This window comes from Melospiza georgiana, chromosome 12 (genome assembly GCF_028018845.1).
Source record: "Melospiza georgiana isolate bMelGeo1 chromosome 12, bMelGeo1.pri, whole genome shotgun sequence".
Taxonomy (NCBI): domain Eukaryota; kingdom Metazoa; phylum Chordata; class Aves; order Passeriformes; family Passerellidae; genus Melospiza; species Melospiza georgiana.
The window spans coordinates 11,766,748-11,793,221 of record NC_080441.1 but is presented as its reverse complement, the minus strand read 5'-3'; the positions used below and the strand labels follow the sequence as shown (position 1 = coordinate 11,793,221).

The 26,474-nt window shown below is 39.7% G+C and overlaps 1 protein-coding gene across 2 annotated transcripts in view; it reads left to right on the top strand.

Annotated features, from left to right (window-relative positions):
* CHRDL1 (chordin like 1) overlaps positions 1-15,748 on the top strand; it is a 37,392-nt gene extending 21,644 nt beyond the window's left edge. Inside the window, exons 5-12 of one of the 2 annotated variants that reach the window (XM_058032679.1) lie at positions 1,609-1,754; positions 2,511-2,604; positions 4,654-4,721; positions 5,413-5,587; positions 8,841-9,035; positions 10,730-10,894; positions 11,996-12,085; positions 13,140-15,748. In XM_058032679.1, coding sequence (XP_057888662.1) covers positions 1,609-1,754; positions 2,511-2,604; positions 4,654-4,721; positions 5,413-5,587; positions 8,841-9,035; positions 10,730-10,894; positions 11,996-12,085; positions 13,140-13,270 — 1,064 coding nt within the window. In that variant the 3' untranslated portion in view covers positions 13,271-15,748. Of the gene's footprint in view, positions 1-1,608; positions 1,755-2,510; positions 2,605-4,653; positions 4,722-5,412; positions 5,588-8,840; positions 9,036-10,726; positions 10,895-11,995; positions 12,086-13,139 lie in introns of both variants that reach the window. The other variant, XM_058032677.1, reaches the window with a different exon arrangement.
* The last annotated feature ends 10,726 nt before the right edge of the window (positions 15,749-26,474 follow it).

The window sequence follows — 26,474 nt, the reverse complement described above, 5'->3', positions numbered from 1 at the left end:
TCCATATTTTCCAATATTTGGGCATAAATAGTAGCTGAATTTGTCAATTGAATTTTTTCCTGATGACTTTTGAAGGATTTCTTAATTAGAGCATACATCTTGCCATTTCAGACTGTGCATTACTAGCAAACCATTAAGTGCCAAAAGCAATGCATTTCTGTGCCAAACACAGATGTTATCAGGACTTTGTACTCTTTGTAAGATTTTGGAAAGGTGTCATTTGACACTCTTGATTGCTTTGAAATAATGATGAATCCAGTGTTTCAGCTGTGGAAGTGCAAACACCAAATGTGTCAGGCAGTGAAATGTCAGGCAAGGAACCCTGACTAGCTGACTTCTGCCAGTCTCCTACAGATGGACTTTGCTGACCCCATACACTCTCAAATACTGTAGTACATGTATGTTCCACAGACAGATTTCACATTACCCATTTAAAGTGTTAATATTTGATGGACCAATGTTATTAATATATGCTTTTATGGAAAACTAAATGTGTTTAATGGCAGTGCATACCAGCAGAAAACTGCCTTTTCACTTGAGCTCACAGCAGAAAAATGTACGTTCTGTGGTGTCATGGTTTCACAGAAAAATATCTCCAGGTTTATCTGATAGGTAATGAAAGGGACTGTAGGAAAACCTGAATATTCAGGTTTCTTTTACATGAAAGCCCAAACCCACTGATTGAAATTTCAGCTGCATTCCTAGAAATCTGCTGTGATTTGGGCTCCAGAGAACAAACACTCCACTGTTACTTCCACAGAGCCCTTGTTTGAAATGTCTTTTCCCATGCTGAGATGCTAAATTCATGTGAATATAAATATGTAGTGCCAGGTTCACTGCCCAAGCAGTATCAAGTAACTTACATTTCATGGTTAAAGTGTACTCCCTTTGCACAGTTTATCAACTGCAAAGAGCTAAACAATCTAGGGGATGTTTTAGCATAAGGTATGGATAGCTTTATGGCTTAGAAAAACATTTAACCCATGTGGTGCAGAACTCAATATGATCCTGAGTTGAAGCAGGAGGTTTCAGAGTTGAATTGATGCTGCCATATTGTGCACTTTGTCATATGCATCGAATTCTGCAAAGTTCCCTCATCTGTACATCTGACATTAAAATGAGAGTGCATTAGTGCATGTCAGAGAAAAATCAACTTTTGGTTAGCTTTTGGCATCTGCTTTGACAAGTTTTGCCCGTTTTGAAAACAGCAGCAGCAATGAATTGTGAAAGCCACTAGGAATAAATAGTACATGGCTCTCTCTTGGCAGTCCCATCATCATTACTGCTGCTCCTCTACCTAAAGGTTTGTGCCTGTAGATGGCAAGGAATGATCCATGCCCTGTGGCACACGTGAGACAGGGCCATTAGTGCTGGCCTTGCAGTCGGTTGTCAGCATCCTAGGATTAACTGGGACAGTCACTTCAAAGTGTCATTTACCAGAGTTCAGCAAGGTAGTAGCATATCACTTGTACTTGGCAGTATCACAAAACTTGTCCTTCCACAATAAAGAGAAATTAGGGAGAAGGGAAGTTTTTCCTCCCCTGTATTTATGACATTGTGAATTTTCAAGAACATTTGCATGAAATGTTCCTTTCCCCTTGCTTCCAGAAGACTCCCTTTTCTCAGTAAGCAGCAAAATCACTGGGAAATCCTGTGAATACAATGGCACCACCTACCACCATGGAGAAATGTTTGTGGCTGAGGGCCTTTTCCAAAACAGGCAAGCAAACCAGTGTGCCCAGTGCAGCTGCTCAGTAAGTAACATGATTTGACAGATCCCTGCTCTGTCTATGCTCCAGTTCTCCCTTCTAGAAGATATGACACTGAAATATAAGCAATGCATAGCAAAGACCGGGAATTGAGAATTAATGATGAACTCATGAGAGTGCTCAGAGCTGGTGAGAGTGTGCAGTACCTGGTAAATAAATGCCAGATGACCTCTTAAACACAGTGCACAGTGCACACTCTGCATCTGCTGCGACCTGAGCTCACAGTGCACAGGCAGCAGGTAAAATACTGCTGCTTAGCATATATAGAATATTTCCCTTCAACCTAACTGGAAAATATAGCACTAAACCAATGACTGATTTCATTTAGACTGAGCTGATAAGTGAAGAGCCCCAAGGCTGGGAGGGGACAGCACTGAGCTGGCACTGGGCCACAGAGCCATTCCTGAGATGTCACAATGCAAATCCAGTATATTTGAGCAGTCACCCAGTGACTCTTCAGAGCATGTCTGAACCAAAACATCCCTCTCAATCCAACCAGCTCTTCAGTATCAACTACTGGCAGCTCTCTATTTCCTCTCATAAAATCATAATCATATTCTTCATGAACTAATAATTGCATAGGCCAAGTACTGAACAGACTGTTCTAATCTAATATTCTGCTTTTTGCATAGAGTGTCATTTATGTAAACACAGATTTAAGCATGTCCATAAAAAAAAAGAATATACAGTACCAGACAATCAACAACTCCTTCTAAATTCCCTTTTGTATTTTACTGGCAGGAAGGAAATGTGTACTGTGGATTGAAGACTTGTCCCAAGTTAACTTGCTCTTTCCCAGTTTCTGTTCCAGAGTCCTGCTGTCCAGTTTGCAGAGGTACGTTCAAGCCCGGTCACAGAAGGACAGGCTCTGAATTTACTCTTCCCCTTTCAGAGCCTTGTCTGTGCACCAGCACTGTCAATCAGGACACTTTCTCCAAGTTTCCCATTTAATTACAATCCAATGCATTTTGGGAAATTACTCTGTGAGTGCCAGCAAGGTAACATTGCTACCTTTGTTTTCCTAAATTGAAACAAGGTGAGAATGCTCTGATGATAAAGTTGCATCCCCCTAATGAGGTAAATCAAGGCTTCAAATGATGTATTGAAGTAGCTGCCATTACTCTGGCTAGAGAAGCTTTGTAATAAAAAGATGAGATTCTATTTGACAAGTTAGCAGACCTACTCAAGTTGTGCAAGACACGAGAGGCAAGGGCGAGGGCAATTATTCAAATTTAAATTAGGTGTCAGACAATACTCAGGTGACTTCAGTATTTTACTAGCAATTGCAATTTAGATCTTGTGGACACTTGATTCTAGGGGCCTTCCCAGCCTCCCTGAATGTCTAAACCTAACTGTCTGTCTAAAAGCCCAAAATGTCAGAATTTCTAAATGTATTTTATCTCACTATTAGTATTATGGCACTTGAACCACCACTTTCAGGGTATCTAAGCATCTATGGCCTGTTCTCAAAGCTGCAGATAAGCACTTACAGGTACCTGTGCTTTTCAGAAGTGCCACTCAAAATATCAATGATGCCAGGATGCTTTGAAAATTTCCCCTGCTTGCACCTTTGTGCTGCTTCATTCTTTTGATATTCTGCTTGTTTGAACTCAGTGCTATTGCATGGTAAAAATAAGGAGTATTATCTAGTTAGTTGTATACCTTTCCCTATGGTGCAAGAGCTGTGAAACACAAACCAGCATAGTCCCACAGCACCTGACCTGAGGAGTTGGCTGAGTGCACAAACTGAACCAAAAGCTCTGAGCAGTGGAGGGCTGGGCCAGCAGGAAGGTGCTTGAGAGTGCATCAGTGCTAATAAAGCAGCAGGATGCAGAGAGAGCTGTGTGCAGTTTGAAGGAATGAGTCTTGCACAGAAGCTCTGTAGTCCTGTCAGTGCAGCAGGGTGACAAAGCTGCTTCCTCTGGGGACCATGCAGTGGTAATTAACTCATGTGTGGCACCATGGAGGAGCTGAGCTGATCTCTCAGGAGGGCAGTGCTCTGTGCTGCATTAACACATCACCTCAGAACAAGGATGAGGATCTCTCTGCAGTTCTCCTTGCACAGAGATTGTTCCTCATTCTTTGCCATGTTATTCCACAGCATCTTTACAAATCTTGCAACTTTTTGCCAGACAAGCTGCTTGTGAAGCCACCTAATCTCAAACAAGCAAAGTGATAGTTCTGTTCCCAGGAAGAAATACAGTGATATACTATTTTAATTGTGATACACTGACAGTTAATTAAAGAAAATCCTTGTTAATTGTCTGATGTCAGTTACCAGGTAGTTATTTGAGCTGTATCTGAAACCAGCCTCTTCCAGTTACAAAAATCGATCTGACTTTGAAAGTATCAAACATAGCTGTGCAGTAAACCAGCCTTACACTGGAGAAATCAGTCACATCATTCACAGTCACTAATGAGAAACCAGTTCATTAGCATTTCCATAGCAGGACTGAGATTACATCAGATTATGCACTAGAGGCAACCCACTGTCTGCAGATCCAGGGCTTTTTAAATGTAGTCTCCTGTCTACTGCTCTTATTTTGAAAATGGTAAAATGATCATTTATCTCATAATCTACCTTGTCCTTTTCAATATGGCAGAAGCTCTTTTATCTCACTGCTCTGTTTTCTATGACATGCAAACCTAAACAAAATATTTGCAAAGATCCAGCACAGCTCACGGGGAGGAAACTGTGAGTCAGTTTCTGCTCCCTGCACGGCCAAGTATATTACTATCAAAATATGCTGATTTTCATATTCATTCCTTGCTACTCACTAGAACCTAATACAGCTGTAAAGCCAGGTGAGACTTTTCCCCTCTGTATCTCCGAAGGTGTCACACAGTTACTCCTCTAATGGATACTGTTCTGCTTCAGGTACAGGAGATGGAGAATTATCATGGGAACATTCTGATGGAGACATATTCCGGCAGCCAGCCAACAGGGAAGCTGTAAGTGGGACCTACAGTTTAAAGACAGACTTTCTTGCTGTGCTGGGCATGGCAGTACATTGGGGAAAAAACAGAAAAGGATGATAAAGGGTCTGAATATCTACTGCTTCATTCTGGGTTCTGTGAATCTAGCCCAAAACAAGTTTCTCTCACTCAGCCTGAATTCATGAATAATGCTGAATTAGAGCAAGAGCTCCTGAAGTCTCTGGATTTGTTTTTTTCTGGATATGCTCTATGAGAATTAAAATTGACAGCATTGGTTTGCTCTGCAAGAATTGCTTTTAAATAATAATTGCAAATTCTTGCTTCCAGTTCACATACACACATATATTTACTATAGGGCTTCACTGTCTTTGGTGATAAAAGTATCCATTAACAACTTACTGCTCAAGAGATGATTTTTATAACATTTGGAGAGAATCTGTAGGGCTTTTAAGCATTAGGTGTACTACTTAAATACATGAACTTTGGGTGAGTGGGAAGAATCATGTCTATAAAATAAGGGCTGTAATATGAAACCTTCAGGCTCATGGGCATTTAGGAAAATAATTCTCTGAAAAGAAGCAGTGTTTTTAGAAAACATGCTATGCACTACTACACCTACTTTCATCCAGCAGTACTTGTTCCCTACTCCTGCCCCTTGTTCATTGCAATGAGACATTGACTCTCCTCTCTCTCTCTCTGTCCCCAGAGGCACTCCTACCCCCGCTCCCATTACGAGCTGGCAGGCAGCTCAGGCAGGCAGGCAGTGAACGTGCCCCGATTCCCCAGTGCCAGGAGCAACCGCGGGGTCCTGCCCGACCCCCAGCAGGCCTCGGGAACCATCGTCCAGATCGTCATCAACAACAAGCACCGGCACGGCCGAGGTAAGGACGGGCACTTCTGCCAGGATTGCTCTGGGTCAGGATCGGCCACCTAGAGCTCAAAAAGACCTCTCAAAATATACAGCAGGATCTTGAAAATTCGCACTGATATTGAGAAATCTGATGCAAATGAGGGAGGAAAAAGCAATATGCTATGGAGGATATGAAATTCCTTCTTGACTGAGATCAGGTCTGCCTATATGTACAACATTGCATTCCGCTCTGCAAAAGTAGTGTTGCTCTCTGAGTTACTTTGTGGGATTGTGCCCCATAATTCTGAGAGCTCATGTGCTGGCTGCCAGGGAAGTCAGTGCTTTGTGTCACAAAGGACACCACAATGCCTTTAGATTCACTAACTTGTTCACACAGTGACTTGTCCTGGAAGAAATTGTTTGTGACTATTTTCTTTACACTCTCCCCTATTTTGTAACTTATACAGCTGCAAACAGCTTATATTTCAACTGCCCTGCAAATCTCAGACCATAAAGCTTTGCCACAGTATCAGGCCTCCAAGACTTAGCAAATTATTCTCACGAAAGACAGTCTCATGTCTTCCCCCACCTTAAACAAGTTTCCTGAGACAGTGGGATACAAGGGATATCTCCCTCCCCTGTGACCAACACAAGAGGCAGAGTAGGCAATTAGCCTGTACTGGATGCCCAAGCTGTAGAGAGGCAAATTTAACCAATGTAATGATTCTCACTGTAAAGAATCTTTTAGTGCCTCCTTCTAATAGAATATAGGACATGTTACATTTTGGGGACAGCAGAATTCTAAGCCCGTGTGGCAAACCATATTCAATTCATGCTCCTCATGCACTAGAGGAAAGACAAAAATAAAGGGAAAATACCAGTTCACCAGTAAGTGGGACAGCAGGTTTTGTACAGTAAAAAGGTTGGAATGCTCAGTTCCCACAGGGGGTGTACCTCTGTGAACAGAGGTCTGCAGGAACAGGCCTAGGAAGCTATAAAAGAAATAGCTGTAAAAACACATGCTCAGAAGAGCATCTATCCATAAATACCAGTCAGCATAGTTAGAAACTACCACAAAGAGTTAAAATCCCTTGTATTAGGGCCAACTAATCTTTTAAGGTATTAACTAACAGAAGGAATGTTGGCTATAGGATCTTTATTATCCACCTGAACAAGCATGAAAAAGCATTCAGATCATGCCAGTGTTTTATGGTGAATCTAGGAGCAGGAATCTCCACACAGTGCAATGTCTTTGACATGTAATTTGCACATGAAGACATCATCAAAGCAGTTTCTAACTGACTTGTTTCAGCAAATAAAGGACATACAGACGAGCAGCATATTTCTGGATGCGGTCTAACTTCAGACACTCACTGCCTGGAGAGTGTCTGAGAGATCCCCATGATGGAAACAGGAATGCTGACCATGTGTTTTCTTTTGTTCCTGTGCAATTAACAAGTGTTTTAGTAATTAATGCACATGTCCCTTGAGACACATTTCAACAAGTTCAAGAACAAACTCACAGCTCTTCTGACATGGAAATACTGTGTGGTTGTGAGGATACAGATTTCTCATTCTGAGCATGAAGAGCACTAAAAACAGGAGAACTAGAAGTTATTTGCCAGTATTTGGCTTCTACTAGTCTTCATCTCCTACCTCAGAGTATTTATTTAATTGTTCTGTGTCAAAAACCCCTTAAAAGACAGAGAGTACGTATCCATACAATGTCATGTATTATCCCTTCATCTGTCAGGGACAGCTCAGAAGTATTTATGTCCATAAAGGATCTGGAGAACTCTGGCTGGGGGAAAAGAAGTCCATGGAAACATACAAATTAGCAATAGTATGCTATTTAAGCATGTAAGAAGCCTGCTGAGCAGCTGAGTACTTAGCAGTTTTTTCATTTCTAGTTCTTTCTCCCATGTTCTTAGTTTACAGATAAAACTTCACTTTTATTTGAGAAACAAAACTGTTTCCTATCTCTAAAAAATCCCATGTCTTTAAAAATAGTTTAAAAGTAGCAAATTACCAACAAAATGATAGCATAAGCTCATGAAAGACATTGCAAAAAACACTCCCCATAAATCTCAGTAACTCACTAAAATATATAAACCAGTTGGTTACATCTGTTACCAGTTAGATATAAATTTCAGATTACAGATAAAATTTAAATTGCTTTTGAAAGTTACGGGCAAAATAGGAACATATTTTACAAATAAAAAACATTAATAAAAATGATGGCATATTAGAAGAATTGGAAATATTTACAACATATCCCAGCTCACTTTTGTTGCTTTTAGAAATCAGGCAGTGCCCTTTCTTTCACCTTGTTAGGATTAGTTTGCATTTTTCTTTGTGTTTATAAAATATTTAAAAAGAAAGAAGTAGGATTTATAGGACAAATGGAAACATGGTGTAAAGTGATTTAATTCCCATCAACTGCTGGGTGACCCAAAGTGGCTTCTACCAGCATGAATTTTTCCACTCTCTTTGTGTCAGCTGTATTTCTCTGAATCCCAGGGGCTCTGATGAATAAATATTCTGAAGTTCTTAGAAGCTTTTGGAATGAAATTTCAGTCCCTAATGAATCTTTTCAAGTTTTCTTGTGATTCCAAAAGCCAAATGAATTTATATACCTATCGACATACATATTTCCACAAAGGAATTAAACTCCATTTTGCAAGTATTCTGTGTTTTTTTTCTGTGTGCTACATAGCAGAATTCTCATGTACAAGCAATAAAAGGCCCAGGTATCACTAATCCAGCCAGCTGATAGCATTGCTCTCACTGCAAAGGCTGTGTTCAGCAAATGGCTGGAGCTGTGCAGATGACTCAAATGACATGAACCTGTTGTCTCCAAATTCAATTCAAATGCAGCCAAAGCCACTGTAGCAGGCTGTGTCCTGAGTGTGGACTGAGAATATAAGGGGAAGAAGGGAGTTTTCTAAGCTAGTTAATGCATAACTGAAATGCATGAACTGGGGTGGAGGGAGCTAGTCAGACACTTGACTTTCACTGTTTTCCTCAAAACTTAATGGACTTCAGCAGAGTTGGCATCAAGGAAAAACTGCTCAGAAGAGGGTGACCACGGGCTCAGACTCATTTTAAATAAAGGAACTACAAGTTAAAATTAAAAAGCAGAGAAATAGACCTGAGATGCTAACAGATGATGTATAGAAAGACTACTTTAAACAATGAGCGTGAATTAAATGAATATTTATAGACAGGTAGGAAGTGAACGTACCTTTTCCACTTGAACTTTTTCTTTCTCTTTTCTTCTGTAGTTTGTGTTTCAAATGGCAAAACATACTCACATGGTGAATCTTGGCATCCCAATCTCCGGGCCTTTGGAGTCGTAGAGTGTGTGTTGTGCACCTGCAACATCACCAAACAAGAATGTAAGAAAATTCACTGTCCAGAACAATATCCCTGCAAATACCCTCAGAAAGTAGAAGGAAAATGCTGTAAAGTCTGTCCAGGTAAAACAAAGTTGATCACAGACCACCTTTTTGCTGTGCATGTTAAAGGGCTTGGCTCAAGCCTCCTGACCACAAGCTCTGATGTGAACAGCAGTGCCATGTTCCAGTGTGTGTGCAGGGGCCTCAGTGTGAGACAGGCAGAGCTGCCTGGCCACCTCTCCTCTTGCTGCTGCTCCTCACACAGGGGACATGCTGCTGACACATGTCCTTAGCAGTCACTGCCTTTCTCTCTGCTGTTAACACAACTTCCTGATGCTCATTTCCAAAGAGAGTATTACAGAAATGTATACAGAAAGTTCATTACTGCCAAAAGACTCCCATCCTTCCCCCGCTACAGTGCCAACAGAACCTTCAAATATTTTCCAGCTTCTAAAATCCACATGGAGATAACATCATTTCTGCTTTTTAAAATGTACCAGAAGGATTCATAACTCTGATTGGTGTCAGTTACATAACTTAATCCTTAAAATAAATACTAACTTATCACAGCTTTAGTATTGTGTCTATGCTGCACTAATGATAAAACTCATGTAGACATTACTAAAATAAATGCTTACAGCTAGTGAAAAATCTCCTAAAAGGATTCTGCTGATGGTTTTGCCAAATGAAAAGCCATGCTTCATGTAATAGAAATGGTAAAGGACTGTCCAGCTTCCTTATGTGCCTTTAAACAGTTCCCTTATGTACCCATTTCTGTGTTTGTTTGGTGATGCACTGGGCAAGAATGCTCTGAGGGAATGAGCTGCTCAGCCACTGTAGAAACATTTGTAGAATGCACACTTCCCATCTTCTCCTGCTAGTCTTGCTTACTGGGAAAAAACCACGATGCAGTGGCAGTAGGCAGCCAGGAGGTGTGTATCTGGGTCTTTTGGATACTTGTGAAGCAGAGATCCACAGATTTCATTGGAAGAACAGCCAACAAAGCCTGGATAGCAGGCTTCTATAGAAAAATTCATGGCAAAAAGGAGGTTACTGCCTTGTTTTTTGAGATCCTATGTACCCATTTTTAAGAAACCTGAACCTTTTCCTATAGTCTGTCTTGTACCTATAGAGATGTATTAATTGCTAGGTGTTTCCACAAAAAGTGGTCTGAGCCTCTAAGTTGCATCATCTCTCTTATATTCCTGCCCAATTTTCAATTGCAAACAGAATAATTACAATTTCTACTCAGTCTCTACACCTTTACCAGGTGGGTAAGGGATAATGTGTGCTGTGGCTGGCTCAGGCTTGCACTGGCCATGTGGCTGCTGCCAAGCAAAATGCAAACCTCATAGATTCTTCTCCTCAGCAAAACATTAATTTGGGTCTCTTCACTCTAATCAACCACCAATTTTCATTTAGTTCTTTTACTACCCTGAGATTTCTAACATAATTTCAAAATATGCTTGAAAAGTAGACAACAGGTTCAAGACTTGTGAGGAGTCTCTCAGACCACATTGTTGTACACAGCTCATTCCCTTAGGAAACTGGATTACAAGTATAAATACTGTCTTACCACCATGGACAGGCTACCAGAACGTGGCAGAACACTGTTAAGTGTCTGTGTTAACAGCTGGAGATGGATTTGTGTGGTCATACAAATGAACATTCTACTTTCAAACTAACCATTCATGGCTATTGATGCCAAGTAAATTCTGGAGGACTTGATTATAGCTGTAGTATGTGCTCTGTCCTTTTTGTTTTTTAAACAGAAGATGTGCCAAGCCAAACCTTTGACAACAAAGATTACTTCTGTGGGAAAGAGACATTTCCTGTCTATGAATCCATTTTCACAGAGGAAGGAGAAACCATCAGGAAAATTGCAATAGAGATTGAAAAGCCACCTCAAATAGAAATACATGTGTGGACAATTAAAAAAGGTGAGTTGAGAAAGTTCTTTTTTTAAACAGTGTATCATCTTCCATTAAAATCCCAGGACAGTTTACAGATTTTAAGCATTTTGCTGTTCTTTTGGCTCTTTAGGATATCACTATTACACAACTTCCAACATACTCAAATATTTCTGTACAAAACTGATTAGAAACACACAAAGCTGTAGTTCTGCTAACTCCTACCCTTCATTGGGAGCAAAAGCAGAATGACAAACAGGTTTTCAGTATTACTTTGTGTATTTTATTGCAGATAAATGGGTAGTAGGGTTTGAAACAAGTACCTGGAGGCTCTTACTTAGGATGGACCAAAAAGCTTTCCATTGAAATTGGTCTGCCCTGTCTGCCATGTGATGATACACCCATGATGGTGCATATAGAATATGGCCAAAAATGTGTTAAGGATGGAAACAATATCTTTTACTAGACTAACTGGTAAAATTAGAACAAAATAGAGAAGATTCAGAAGCCCAAGCACTACTGCAAATCATGAACTTTCAGTGTAATAAAAATTATCTCCAGCTTCATAAAAATCATCCCTATCTACTTGAAGCAAAAAGCATATGATCCTCATGGGGAACCCTCACACAGTGCACCCTTTTGCATGGAAATGATGCATCTCTAGATGCTTTAAAGGAAAAAACCAAGGCCAAAGTGGGAGCAGAAAAGAAATCACAAAACACTGGGTGCTTCACAACTACCTTGTGTGTTAAAAAGCCACAAAGCCTAATAATGATTTGACAGTCATGTTGCCTGTTGGCTCAAAATGGTATCTGACTGCAGAATTATGCTGTTTTTCTCCAAGACACTGGGACTTTTGGCTTCTGTTGTAATCTTGCATTTACTCATAATTAGGAAGGATTCGATGTTTTGGAAAAGAATTGGCTAATTCTCACACCCCTCACAAACTCACTGCAATCCCAGTTTCACAGGAGAATAGTTTTACAGGGGAATAGCAAAAAAACAGAGGGATGGAGAAACAGAATTTAAAAAAGAATAGACTGAAAATTTTATAAAAAGGCAGGACAGCACTCCAGGTTTAGAACAATGGGCACATTCCAGTAACATGCACTTCTCATTTCTTTGCTGAAGGAATTCTGCATCATTTCTATGTTGAAAAATTGTCCAAGAGAGAATTTGAAGGACTTCCTTACTTCAAGTTGATAACAAGGACAACCCTTAGTAAGTAAAATTCTGACCTACTGAGGTTTCTACTCTCCATATAATCATAGCCATGAAAAACATTCTCTGTTACTCATCCCAGTCAAAGGGATGTACTGAATTTTCCTCTAGTATATGATCACAGCATTTGATAAGTTGAGATTTAAGTAATTGAAGTACAGCAATTTAAAATATAGATACATATAACAGTAGTTCATGTACTTGCTGTCTTAGTCTCTTGTGTTTTGATAAAGTACAATATAGGATCTTTTCTGCCCATGCTAGGGTAAGTCTGAAATATGACTAATGTCAGCACAGCTGCAGAATTTGGATTTATTTATGTAACATGTCAAGTTACCCCAGTGTTTTAGAAAGTAATTTAGAAGGGAAAAAAATCAGATATTTTAAAGGGGTTCTACATGCACTTCATATTACAACTTGAATTTTTTTTCTATAACTTTTTCCCTAGTTAAAAAGTCTTTTCCCCAGAAATAATATATTCTTAATTGTTACAGACCTCTTGAGATACAGATATGCTTTCATATAAAAAATTACCTATTTTTTGCTGTCAGCCTTCCATAAGCTTGTCATTGTTATCTGCAAGGTATTCTAGTAGTCAGTAGTATTCTAGTTACCAGGACAGCATGCATTTCTGTTACCACTATCATTAATGTGTAGAAATACTATTTTCCATCACACTTTGTATTAGGCACAGGTAGGAGGAGTTCAGAGCACATGAAACATTTAGCTGTGTTGCTTCCCAGATTTTAAATACTTTGGTTTACCAGGGTATCTAGTGTCATGAAATGGTTGAATAAATAGAGCCAACTTACAGGACTACTTAATTAAAGAAAATAGTAATATTCTGATCCATATTTGTTTTTTTAACAAAGTTATTTTGCATGGAATATGTTACATGGTTGTAAGATGCTTTGAATATTTTCCATGGGAGGATTGGACATTCCCTCTTTGACCATTGTGAATCAGTTGGTTTGCAGAGTGCTTGTAAATGTCCTCTAAGTCCCTGTGCCCTTTTCTAAGTCAATATCTGTCTCCTTTGTGTTTTTGTTTTCAGGCCAATGGAAAATATTTAGTGAGGGAGAAGCTCAGATCAGCCAAATGTGTGAAAGCAGAGTGTGCAGGACTGAGCTCGAGGATTTGGTAAAGGTTTTGTACCTTGAAAAGTCTGAAAAGGGTCACTGTTAAAGGAGACAGCACTGGAGGGAAAAACACAAGAAAACTTCTGAAAACTTGGATCTGCAGCTGGACTGCAGGCTTATTTTGCTTAAGTCAGCAGTTGCCCTAAACCCTAAAACTATAATGCAGTAATTATTCACATCATGCACAGCAAATTTGCTGCTTTATGTGTAGTGGTCTGTGTCAACTGTTCAAATATCTCCTCCAAAAGACTAGAAGGCTCTGTGTTACTGGTGGGGGGAAGGAGAAAGAAAGACTGTGCTTTCCTAGAGTTGCATTTCTTTACAAGTTAAAAAGAGAAACCAGAACATTTTTACTATTATTATTTGGCAAGTTATTCAAACTAATGAAAAGAAGGACGCCTAATAAATGTGCAGAAGCTATGGAGAGCATTATATCCTGTCCTGATATACCATGTCCTGTCCTGATATGGTATAATTCTCCTGAATTTATACCATTTCTGGTGTTGAAATTACTCATGGATTTCTTGTAGTAGTGGAGGAAAAATAGGAGTGATACAATGTTCACATTGGAGACATAAAAACCAGATTTAAACTAACAGACTCCTTAGCAGCCTGCCTTTGGAATGATGTCTTGTAGTTGAGCAAACAAAGTCCATAAACTGAACAGCAGGTGTTAGTGGCAATCAATATATTTTTGTAGCAATTGGAGCAAATGTTGGCTTTCAAGTGGTTTTCACTGTTTCTTCCACCCACTTCTCTAAAAGTGTTAGCACCCTATAATAACCCTAATAACTTCATTCTTCTGGGCCCTATTTACACATGCTCTTGGCTGGTAAACCACCTTCTAAAGAGATGTGGCAGAAGGTGGTGAAGTACTTGCAGTATTTTCAAAACACCTAAACCATTAAAACGCATGATTAATGATGCCTTAAAAGTTGTGACAGAACTTAATTTATTTGTTCTGAGTTGTTGCAAACATAATCTTCATTTTTCTGAGGGTGACGTCTCAATTCTCATGTGTCAAGAATAGTTCTCTCCCATGACAAACAAAAACAGCTATAGTCTTGTAGAGCACAACAAGCAGCTGCTTGTTGTGACAACTGTTATCTTCTCAAATCTGAGAGATTCTGTTAAATTTAGTATAGCATATCTACAGTGTGTTTAAGAGAAATTACTTTCATCTGCAGAGTAATTATAATAATTTGAAAACTATTTTCACCAATATCCTGCACTGCCCTGTGGCTGCAATATTGGATTAAATCCCAAGATTAATGCAAGTGACTCTGCCTGCTTTTGCTCCCATTTTCTACTCCACAAGCACAGGAATAGTGCTGTTCAAACACAAGCTAGGAAACAAAGCTTTATGGAAATGGCCTGAGCCAGGGGCTGGAGCTTCACAGGGAGTGAAATCAACAGTGACAGGAAGGATTTTGAGGTTTGTCATTCTGCCAGTGACAGCACTCAAGGGTGTCCACATTCCTAAAGGGATGAAATTGTGGGAGAGGTTGGTGCTGAATGCCAAAAGCCCATTCAGGCAGAGCTTCACCATGGTGAGGGGATCCTTGGCTGAGGCAGCAGACCCTGGCAGCCTCCATCAGCAGTGCAGGCCTCAGGACCAGGCTTCTCCATGGCACCCAGGGCCTGGCCATGCTGTGTGTGTGAGTGGGATGCAGAGCTTGTCAACAAAGAGGAGCAAGTGAGGAGAACAGACATGAAGGTGAAGGAAAGGCTGAAGGGAATTAGGAGAAAACATCCAGGGTGATGTCAGGACCACCCTGCTGCCCCTAGGGCTGGACAGAGAGCAGATGAGATTTGGGCATACAGGCCATTTGAAAGTGCAGCAAGTTGAAATGCAGGAACACCTGGCTAAGAGAAATCCTCTATCACTGTTCATGAAAAGGAGAACTAAGTGAACTGTCCTGTCACCTTTCCAGGGGACTGATACTTCCATAAATCCTGTCCTGGTGTTGGAAAGGGGTGTAGCATATCTAAATGAAAGCCCTAAGACCTCACTGCACCAGAGCTGCAGTGTAACTGTAGAAGAAGCAGTTTGGCATGAGAAGCACTGATTGCACATGGCAACTACTGGGTTGAAATGTGCTGCAGGACTGTAAAATTTTATTATAAATCTTTAGGAAGAGGTTCTGAGGAATTGTAGTGTTCTGGTGAGAAGACCAGCAGTTGATTTCTCACCAAACAGGCATTGTCTGTTTGTAGCAGTAGCTGGTGGCAAAAGACTAAGTGGAAAGTGTACAGTGTTTGTAATTTTTTATAAGGATGGCAACCTGCTTTTTTGGATTTGTGACAGGACTGGTGGAATCCAGATTGTGTATTTATTTTATAATAAACACTTCTTAAGAAAAGCAAAAAACAATCATAAGCATCATTTAGTAAAATGCAGTGTTGCGTTTTTCCGGTTTCTGGTCACTAAAGACAACAAAATACACAGTGTCATGTTTTGCATTCTCTTCATGAGATGTATGTCTGTTACAGTACTTATTTATGTACTTGTTGTATCACTTTGACCTGGTTTGATAAATTAATAAACTCTGAAGTTGATAATAAAATAAGATGGTTTGCCTAGGGTGCTGTTTGTTCAAGGTGTTTGGTTTCAGCTCCCTGTTTGCAGGTGGCTGCTGGCACCTCAAGGTCTGATGCCATGTGCCCAGCTGGATGCAGTGCATGACTGCCTGCTGTGAAATCAATACTGAGATATGGAAGATTCAGACTAGAAAATACCCAATTTAATTCAGCTTTCACCTACCCAGCTGGATTAAAGCATTGACACCCATTTATGGAAAACAACCTAAGAAGAAATCAAGCATAGCCAACTGAGAGAACAGTACAGGACTTACTGCTTTCTGGGCAAAACATATTCTGAAGCTCATAATAATTGGGGGAATGTTGATGGAATCAATCTGTGCTAATGCCTAAAAATGAGATGGTTTTCAGAAAAATAAAGGAAAAAAAATGTACATGGCTAGCAGTGTTAACTATAATGGAGAATGTCAGCCTTGGCAAAGATGAGTATTCAAAGTTAATCACTTTAAATCAGTAGGTACATCAAATCTGAAATCCAGAATATCTCTGAAAATTTCTAATGAAACTCATTGTTTTTATTTCATCACACCCTACAGGTGTATATTCATTTTGGCCATCTTTTCATTTTAGAAGTCTGTTGGGAGAATCCTTTCCATGAGAACACACTCCAGGCACATGGGCCTGCTCTGTGTCCTAACTCCATCAGGGGCATTCACCTTCCTACTAGCTGAAGACTGAAAGTCATCAACTGTCAGGGTTGCACAGCTGCATCCCCATTGAATGTATTCTCTTGATTTCATAACATCCAAATGCTTTTTAGCAGCACACTAAATTTTATTGCTCACTTCACTCCTATCCCCTTCTCATGTACCAGGGTCATCTCTGGCTCCACAGGTCAGGAGGGGCTGGATATGGAGGCAGGGACCCTATTCACTGCTGTGCTCTTCTGAGCACTTTGAAATATACCCACACAAGTACAAGAGAAACAATGTGTCAGCCTAACTAACACTCTCCTCTTCCTACACTATTCATTTAAAAAAAAAGGTCAAAGCATTTCACAATTCAGATGATGACTCCTTCCAAAATAATTGATAGCACATGAAGTATTTGCGTAATGTTGGTGTGCTCTAGTGCCTATTGTGTTATCCATCTAAGATAAAAGCCAAGATTTTAGTGATTTATTGAGGGAGGGGTGAAAATTGACAAAGTTAATTCTTATTTCCATTTATTACTTTTGTTAGAGATTTAAAAAATGTCTCCATCTTTTGATCTGAGGTTTTGGACTGTTTTACTTTTTGGGTAAAGTATGTCTGCAGCTACATGAGTATATGAGTATGAACCCACAACCCTCCCTTCTCACATAACACCAACCCAACCATGAGCAAGAATGCAAAGCATCCAAGGCAAAAACAAGTAATTGATCTTAACCCTGCAAAATAGTTTTTAATGTAGGCACACTGGATGATAGTTCATTCAGTAAATGCAGTGAGCCTGATTGCACTACCACTTAAAGTAAAAAAATTCCAGTCTGTCCTCAAGTGACCTCAGCTCAAGAGACAGAGACAGTACATCACACAAAGCATAACATGTGGCTAACTGCTACAAACAACACCCATAGCTAGTTATCTCTCCACCAAGATCAAATCCATCTCCTATAGATTTACATTCCTCTTTCTCTCTGCTTTGTTCCAGGATCACACCACCACAAAATCAGGTGTGTTAAGGCCACAATAAATAAAAACTGTATTCCATTCCCACTGATGGAAACAGCAAAAATCCCAGTCTCTTTTACAAGGGGTCATACAGACACATACTGTACTGGCATTAAACCCGCTACAGTGTACTCTAGAAATTCACCCATACCAAAGTTACATTTTATACTTTTCACAGATTCCCAGTCACTCCATGTTCCCTGGACAGAACTGTTGTTCTAGCCTGGTTCTCCCCAGCTCAGTTCTCTCCTCTGCCAACAGCTAGGATGGGACAATGAATTTGAGTTCTAATTATAGAGGTATAAATAGAAGTCTAGTGATGCTTAAGGTTTATATACTGGGGTATTTTTGTTCCACATCTCTAAAAGGGAAGAGCCAGACTTCCCAGCTAACACATCCAGCTTGACATTAACATGGCATTTATTTTCATTTCCTGTACTGAAGTGTTGGGCAGTGTGGCCAGTTTTTATGCTGCTAAATGCAGTTTGTGGTAGCTGCAGCTCAACAGAGACTGAAATAGTTTCTACACAAACTTTTCTTAGTGTACTTAGGGTGGAATGGGAAGTGTTCTAGAAACATCAAACAAGAAAAGTGAGCTCTTGGGCCAGCTTTTTCCTTAGTGAAATAAAAAGACATTATGTAGAAGTATTTATAGTTATGGCTGCATAGCTATCCATAACCTAATAGACAACAGTCACCAACTAATCAATCTTCACAAAGGTCTTTCTAGAAAAAGGAAGATTAGACTTTAAATGTGGTTATTTAGTTAACCAAAAAAATATTCATGGAGACACATATACTACTCCAAGTGATGATATGTTCCAGAAAGCTGAGTTTTCATATCTGAGATCATGTTTTCAATTCTGTGCTATTAGAAAACATTTCCTTGCTTTGAGTGCCATGTTATAAATCCACATAAGCCAAGTCTCACAAAATCTTTGGGTTTAGATCTAGCCAGGCAGTGGCGTCCTTTCAAAAATGGTCCAATGACAACATTAAAAAGCATTAGGGGATGTTTACAATCAGAACTGATTATCCACTAAGTTTAACTTCATTTATATTAATGCAAACCAGGTGTATAATTATGCAACCAAATCCTACCAGTAGCCCTTCTCACTCACTTCACACTATGTAAATTATGATAAGAAAGTAAAAAAATAATAAAAAGAACAAAAAAAGAGTGATTTTGAGCTTCAGCAAATGTGCCAGAATTCTGGAAAGAAAACTCCTGCTGCTGTTTTGTTTGAAAGACTAAGTTTATAAATTATGGATTGTTTTCACAAACAAAACTAAAAGAAAAGCAGGTTTTCTTATTTTTTTGGCCTACAGTCTCTTTTATTTTGCAATCATAAGCAACTGAAAGATTCTATTGATAATAATGGTCAAAGCCCACAGAGACTTAAGAACTTACACCAGCTTTTTCCACTCTGATTTTTCTTCTTACTTCAAAGTCAGACATCTTTTAGAGACCTCTATAAACTGATGAGTCCCTGCTGAAGAGACTGGGCTCTTCCCATGACATCAGCCTATAACAAGCTCCCAATGTCTTTATAGTCTGCATGTGTTGGGAATTATTTACCCCATGTAAATGATGTCCACGATGAGATCACTCTTATTAAGACAAAACTATCATAACCACTGTGCTCATGATGATTGTAGCTCACATTAATGCATTGAGTGTCTAGGAAAATATACTTTTCAAGCAAGAAGTTAAGTTTTCCCAGAGAAACTGAGGAGCAGAGAAACTTCTGACAGCTGCAAAAATGCATTTGAATACTGAACATTGCAAACTGCAGGTCTTTTTCCTGGCCTCTCCACCAAGTAGTGAATTTCTTAAGAGACTTGTTTTTTTTTTTGCTGTGATTAAAATATTGAAAGGAGCTTCTGCTGGAGCAGTACCTCTAGAATAAAGTTTCAGCAAAATCTATCTGCTGGAAGACTTTCAAAGCCAAGAATTCACTAAAAGGCAAATGGGGTTTCCAATTCTTAGATGACACAGCTCAAATATAGCAGAAACTCACTGCCTGTCACTGTTCCCTTAAAATATATTTCTCCATAAATCTACATAATAGTCTTGAAGGATTTTGTAGATAAATCTACATAATAGTCTTGAAGTAGAAAAAGATAAGTCAAGTAGTATTTTAAAGGAAATTATTAGATCAAATTCTGTGCAAATCTGTCTATTTGCACATTAGAGGGACATCTGACCCAACAAAGGAAGGAGCACTTCAATCTGGACAGAAGGCACAAAAAATTAGGGAAAATATGACACTGTCTGTTACATTGTCTGTTATAAGTGTAAAGGAGAAAAACTTTTCTCATCTTCTCATTCTCATTTTAAATTGCAGTTTTCAGAGACATTGAAAATCATAAATTGCTCTCCTGAAGTTGCTGAACAACTTGTGAAATCTTAATAGATTTCCAAACAGAGGTTCCCAGGAGACTGCTTAGCCCAGAGGATTAGTAAAGAGAGTAGAGCAGTTGGCACTTTGAGTTTTACTTCAGGGCAGTGGCCTGAACCCAGCAGACTAACTTTTATTTCCATCTCAGAAATCACATCCAAAGACCTTGCTTGTACAAAATGATTGCTCTGGTCTAGTACCTGAAAGGCAGTCAAGGTGAACCCCAGGATCTCTTCTGGGGCTGCCTCCAGCAGCCTTAAAGCCACCGCTACTGTTCTACCCTATGTTGCCAAACATATTTTAACAAAAAAAAAAAAAAAAAAAAAAAAAAAAAAAAAGTCAAAACTATAGACTGCTCCCTGGCATCAAAATAATCTGATTTCTATCAGATGTCACCTCTCTACCAGCTTCCCTCCAGTCCCAGAGGTAGGGACATCTATTCCACTGTGAAAAAAATCCGGTAAATCAAGATTTTGTGACCCAAAAAAGCACAAGAGCCAAAATCTGCTTCCTAAGAACTTTTGGTGACCCTGCTTGGAGAAACTCTGTAAAATTCCATCTCTGCTGCCTGGGAACTCACAAAAGATCCTGGGCCATTTCTAAAAAAGCTTGTGAAAAGTCAGTCTGCCCCTGCCAACAGCACAACTATTATGGTCAGTAATTGCCATCTGAGAGAGAATCCCAAAAGAAAGCTGGCAATTAATCTTAGGAGAGCTCAGAATGATGTAATGTTTGACAATAAGCTTTTGAGTTAAAACAGGTAGTCCAGTAAGTTGAAAGTGCATTCAAATAAAATATTTTATAGATCAAAGGGTTTTTCTTTCTGACAAACTTTCAGGTGCCTCATAAACTCTTCAATTTGAAGATCTGACTGCTGCATAAGAGATAGCAAACTTGGGGAGGAAATGAGAAAATTTAACATAACCCCTTCAAAATGAACTTTTAAGTAAGTTAAAACAGATTTTGTGCTCTTTTTTTCACCTCTAATTCTGCCCTATAAGCTAACTACTTTGGATCTGCTTAGATCTTTTTTCTCCATTATAAAAACTCAGTAACTCCTCACTGGAAACACGTCATCTTCCATTATCCTAATACAAGTTATTTTTCCAAAATAATAAATAAAATAGGGTAAAATCAAGCTTAAGGTAATGATGGAACTCTTTTATGAAGTGAATTGGTGCTGTCTGTGCCAATACTGTCTGTTTAATCACAGCCTAACATTTTAATTATGTATATAGCTAAGGATTTGCTTGCATTGGCTTAATTATTCTGCATGATAATATGAACAAAGGGCCTCTGTTAAAGTAATCAACAAGAATTTTAGCTGGCTGAGTTTCCTCAAATGTTCCAAGAGCAATGAAAGATCTGATCATTAAGCATTTACTGCCCCTGAGAGCTATTTTAAACCTGTTCCCTTCATATCACAGCTGGCCTCAAATTCTTTTTATCTGAAAGCCCTAGTGAGACAGAACAAAAGAATGTTTCTCATTTGCAGTGAGCTGTCTGTGTCATCTGTGTGATGTTCACTAGCAGGAGATGTCTATCTTAATGAGCTTTTGGCCAGGAGCAGCGCTGCCACTTTCTAACTTTTGTCCAGTTCACAGGGCTCCTGATGCAGGGTGCTCTGGATGTGTTAGAATTGTAAATGAGCCCCAGAAGTGCACATTGCCCAAGGATCCCACAGTGACAATTAAGCAATAGTCTCTGCTCTTGGGGGCCTCTCCTGCTAGATAATTGACCCCCCAGATAATTGACCCCGACGGGAGCTATGCAGAGAACCCACGCTGAAGGTGAGGACGCACAACAGAAGTGAAGGTTCATTATCTTTCAATGAAAAGCAAGTTAGCACCAACAGCAACTGGGTTTTAAAGGACCAAAGGGTTAAAGCTTTCACTTTTTGAAGATTTACCATTAATTTCTCCTTTGCCCAACAAACCCTGACTGTTTTGAAATACACCCTATTTTAGTGGGTCCCAGGAATCAGATAAATGGTAGCCAAGTAAATACTCTGAGCCTACCCACATGTATGGAAAAAGAGAGTCCAAGAATCCTAAAAGTTGTATAGAGTAAGACACAATAATAGTAATCACACATGTCTTGGTTTAAAAGCTAAACTACTATAGTAGTAGTACTCTAGCTAGCTGAGGCAGAGAAGTTCCCAAACTGTGGCTTTTCTTGTTCTTGGAACTGTTCAACCCTGTTCTGGACTGAAAACCCAGGAAAACACCAGGAGCTCACACCTGTGGGCCACAAGGGCCTGGGATGAGGCATTTGCCAGCACAGGAGGGACTGATAAGGGACTGAGCAAGCTGAGCTATACCCCATGACAAGGACTTTCTGAATTTGCCATCTCTTCAGAGCAGTGAGAGGTTTTATTGTTTAATATTATTTACATTTTTTTATGTTTTTCTCCCAGGAAATCTTTTCCTGAACTAGCTGGGCAAGGGGCTGCTTAAATCTGCTTTCTAGAGAGACCCTTTTGGAAGTTTCCTCCCATATTTGCCCTAAACCAGGACATCACGTCACCACTACAGCTAATTCAATCTCACATTCACTGTGAATTTGATATTTCTCCTACTGAGTACAGATTACTCCTGCATCTGTGTTCCTGTTTGGCACTCAGCCTGTTGTGCAGCCCAGCAGCCTCAGCCCCATTCCATCCACTCTCATTCCCTGCCCTATCACTCCTGCTAACAGGCCTTATCATTTTGCCTGGGTTTATCATTTCTCCCTGCTTTTCAGTTCCTCTGCCCCTCAGACTGCAATGCACATTCCTTCTCAAACATCTTATTTATGCAGTTGACCATTTCAGTGAAAAGGCAGTGGTGATGGATGGTCTTTTTGAATAAACTTGTGCCAAAAAGAATGAGCATAGCTGAAGGGAGAAAGTGTGGTGTCACACTGTCCAGGGGGAGGCACCAGTCCCATAAGCCTGTCCTGCTGCTCAGGAAAGTGGCTCGAGGTGACAGTTACATTGTTAACAAGCTACGTCATTAAATGAGGTGATAATAAATATGTATTTTTCAATTCCCACTCATTAAAAAAGTCAAAGCATTTCCAGAGCTGACTATTCCCAGGATCCTACTTGCTTCATCTATATTCTAGTCCAGTCCCTGAAGGTTTTCCCTTACCTAATCTGCATTTTTCCTCATTATTTTCTCCTTCCACAAATTCAATTAGTTTTGGCCACCAACTCAGAAATGCCAAAGGCTATAGGAGAACAGTGTGGGGGTTTTTGTCCCATCTGATTGGCAAGGGCTGCTGTTTAAAAGCCTGAAAAATAAAAGAAGAAATAGAATGAGGCAAAACAATGAAACTCCTATAATGCACCTGTGGTTTTAGAGAGCTGGCTGTTTGTAAGGCTGTAGTCTGTCTTCCTCAAATCTGCCTTTTTGAGACATTAATATTCACTCCTGATAGGGGATGGTGAGAAGTAAGGAAATAAAATGTTTACAGTTGTGCAGATGGCAAATATGAGGGAAGGCTTTGTAATGGAAAAGAAAAGTAAAGAAACTACCACACTAGTCTTGTGTCTTGCTGCACAGGTATGGTTGATTTACTTTGCAAATTCTTCAGCAGTTTCCTGTGCAGCACTTTGTTGCTTGCTTTCATGCAAGCTGTGGTCTTACCTCCCATGTTAGGCACGGTTCCTCTGCAGCATGAACCTGATTTCCAAACATGATTCCCCCACCACAGCCATTAGAGTGGACTATGAAATATTCACAGCCGCACAATTGGTCACAACAGAAAAAACTATTCCCTGAACTGTTCACAAATGCCAATATATCTGGCACAGTAATGGAATGATGGCCTGGGGAGAAGGGCAGATATCTGCCAGTCCTACCATAAGAGCTATACTGGGTCAAGCCCCAGATTTCACAATTCACGTTTCACTATTGTCAAGCAGATGATACTCAGCACATGCTGAAAAAAAAAGCAAACATGACATCTCAGACTTCATCGTGGTCTCCAAAAATGCAAATCCAAGCATCTATCTGGATCATTGGATTTCATTTGGGGATCCAAAATTATCTATGGAGCTCTGTAAACATCAGAACATCACCAGAAAATGCACAGAGAAGTATCTTCTCATACCAACCATTTCTCTGGCTTGCAAACTTCAAAAAATGTTGGCCAATGGAAGAGTTTTCCCACTGAAGTTATTTTTATGCAATTCACAATCATTTACTAATCCTGGCATCTGAAAATACAGCTCTGTATTAGATATGTTTTTAGATATTAGATACATACAGCTCTGCATTATATGTTATTAGATTTTTATTCAGAACCAATTATAGAATTAATCACCTTTGATTTGGGAGGAAGAACAATTCCAGTTCTCTATAGTATGGATTTGCCTCAGTACATAGGAAAAGTCAGCCAGAGAATCCCCAGGACAACAGGTATGGATCTGATATAAGCATCTCCCTAAGTTCAAGTCAAACAATTTCTACCAGGAGCTATGTACACCCCGAGATCCTAACAAAACCGTGCCTTTCTCCTTCCTTGATCTAGAGAATAGCAGCAAATTCAAAACTGGTAAAAAAGAAAATATCTTCTGCCAGCAGTCTTCAAAACCACTGTGGCAGGAGACCACACACAGGAATCCAGAGTGTTAAAAATAGATTAGAAACTTATGTGAATAAGAAAACCAATATTTAAACCCCTAATCATTTTTATAATGTGACAGCGAGAAAGAAGAAAATCTGAACTGATTTCTGGCACTAGCCAGTGTTAGCATTCTGGCATCAGTTTCCATACACAGATCTACCAGAATAGAAACAACTACCATTAAAACAGTTTTAAAAAAATAAACTTGCTTTCACTACAGATAATAACACTTCTCCCCACCCTGAAAAAACATCCTTTTATTTGTCAAGTCAGGAAAAAAGGTCATGATAGTTTTCATAAAATTTGGACGATTTTCAGCCCAGCTCCAATGACAAATGACAGCTGAGAGCCTTAAAGTTCTTAAAGTGTAGGAGGAAGGGAGAGCTCTACACTGAGGGATTCATGTTTTCCTGTATGTGCATCTCTGTATTATTTCTATTTTACATGTTTATAAAAGAATTTATACATGTAGATCTCCATTCCTTAATTTATGCCTGTTTTAAGGAAAGTTTTATCTCTGTCTCTCCTGCCTGCCCTTCCAGTTCTCTCTTAATGCCTTGACCATGTGTGTTAATTTCTGAAAAAGCCCCAACTGCAGTTTTCTGACAAGAAAAAGAAAAAAAATATGGTTTTGAGAAATAGTCTTCATTCTGCCTTTCTCCACTTAGCCCTCTTTTCTTACTGCACTGGTTTTGGCTGGGGTAGAGTTAATTTTCTCCATAGTAGCTGGTATGAAGCTGTGGTTTGGATTTCTGCTGGAAACAATGTTGATAATTCAGGGATGTTTTCCTTATTGCTGAGCAGTGCTGACACACAGTCAAGGCCTTTTCTGTTCCACACCAGCAAGAGGCTGGGGGTGCACAAGGAGCTGGGAGGAGACAGGGCCAGGGCAGCTGCCCCCAACTGACCCAAGGGATATCCCAGAACAAATGGCACCATATAAACTGGGAGGAAGAAGTAAGAGGGGCAAAACACACCCACAGCTGAGCTGCCTGCTTGTGTGTAATGCTTACAGGCTAATGGACTCTGGGCTGCAATGACCTGCAAGAACTAATTATTGGAAGCCAACCATATACCAAAGTTGTGAACATATCTCCCAGTGCAAAATGCAGCCTCTTCTGATGCAGCATGTTGAGTAGCACAAGGCAGAAGCATTGCCTGCCATGCATGTAAGCAGGATCCTTTCTGGCCAAATGGTTTGTTTCAGAGTTTGAAGATGGTGGCTACACAGTTCATTTATGGACTGTTGGAATAGCTGCTCAATCTAGCTGTGAGATTCTACCCACAATTTCCTCCTAAGTGAGGAGAAGACCTCCATCAAGCATGGTTAGATCCACTCCATCCAGTCTTAACAAAGCTCCAGGGCACAGTAAGCACAACAACGTTTGCAGGGGTTTTGTCCTACACTTTCAAAATGGGATCTGGTTGTGCAGATTCAGTCACCAGGCAGAAATCTCAGAGTACTTGTTCTTTAAAAAGTAATATTTCCCTGGTATCTAAAACTAGACATCCAAAGAATAAATAAATCTGCAGCGCTAATAATCAACTTCCTAATTTCACTAGTAACAGCTTTTGCAAGGATAATTTAATTCTTCTGTTTCATCTAGGACTGCAGCTTGTAAACTCCTTTGAGGATCCCTACCAGGAATTCATCAGCATGAAGGATATATACTTGGAAGATCATAATCAAGTCAATCAAGGGGAGAAATTCAAAAGCTTTGCCACTAAAGGAGTCAAACATAAAAGCCTCCCTGAGGGGGGTAGAGGTTTATGTACCATGCCTGGCCTATGTTAAGAAAATTAAAACTTGTTTCACAACATAAAAGAACCAAAGTGTCAAGTCACTAAAACCAGTTTCCAGTACAGATGCCCTGTTTGAGACTGGTTTATGAGGGAAATACAAATTTATAATGCTTTTAAAGAAACACAACTGACAAAAACATAACTAAGGGATATATACAAGGCAGACAGCACGTAACATAAA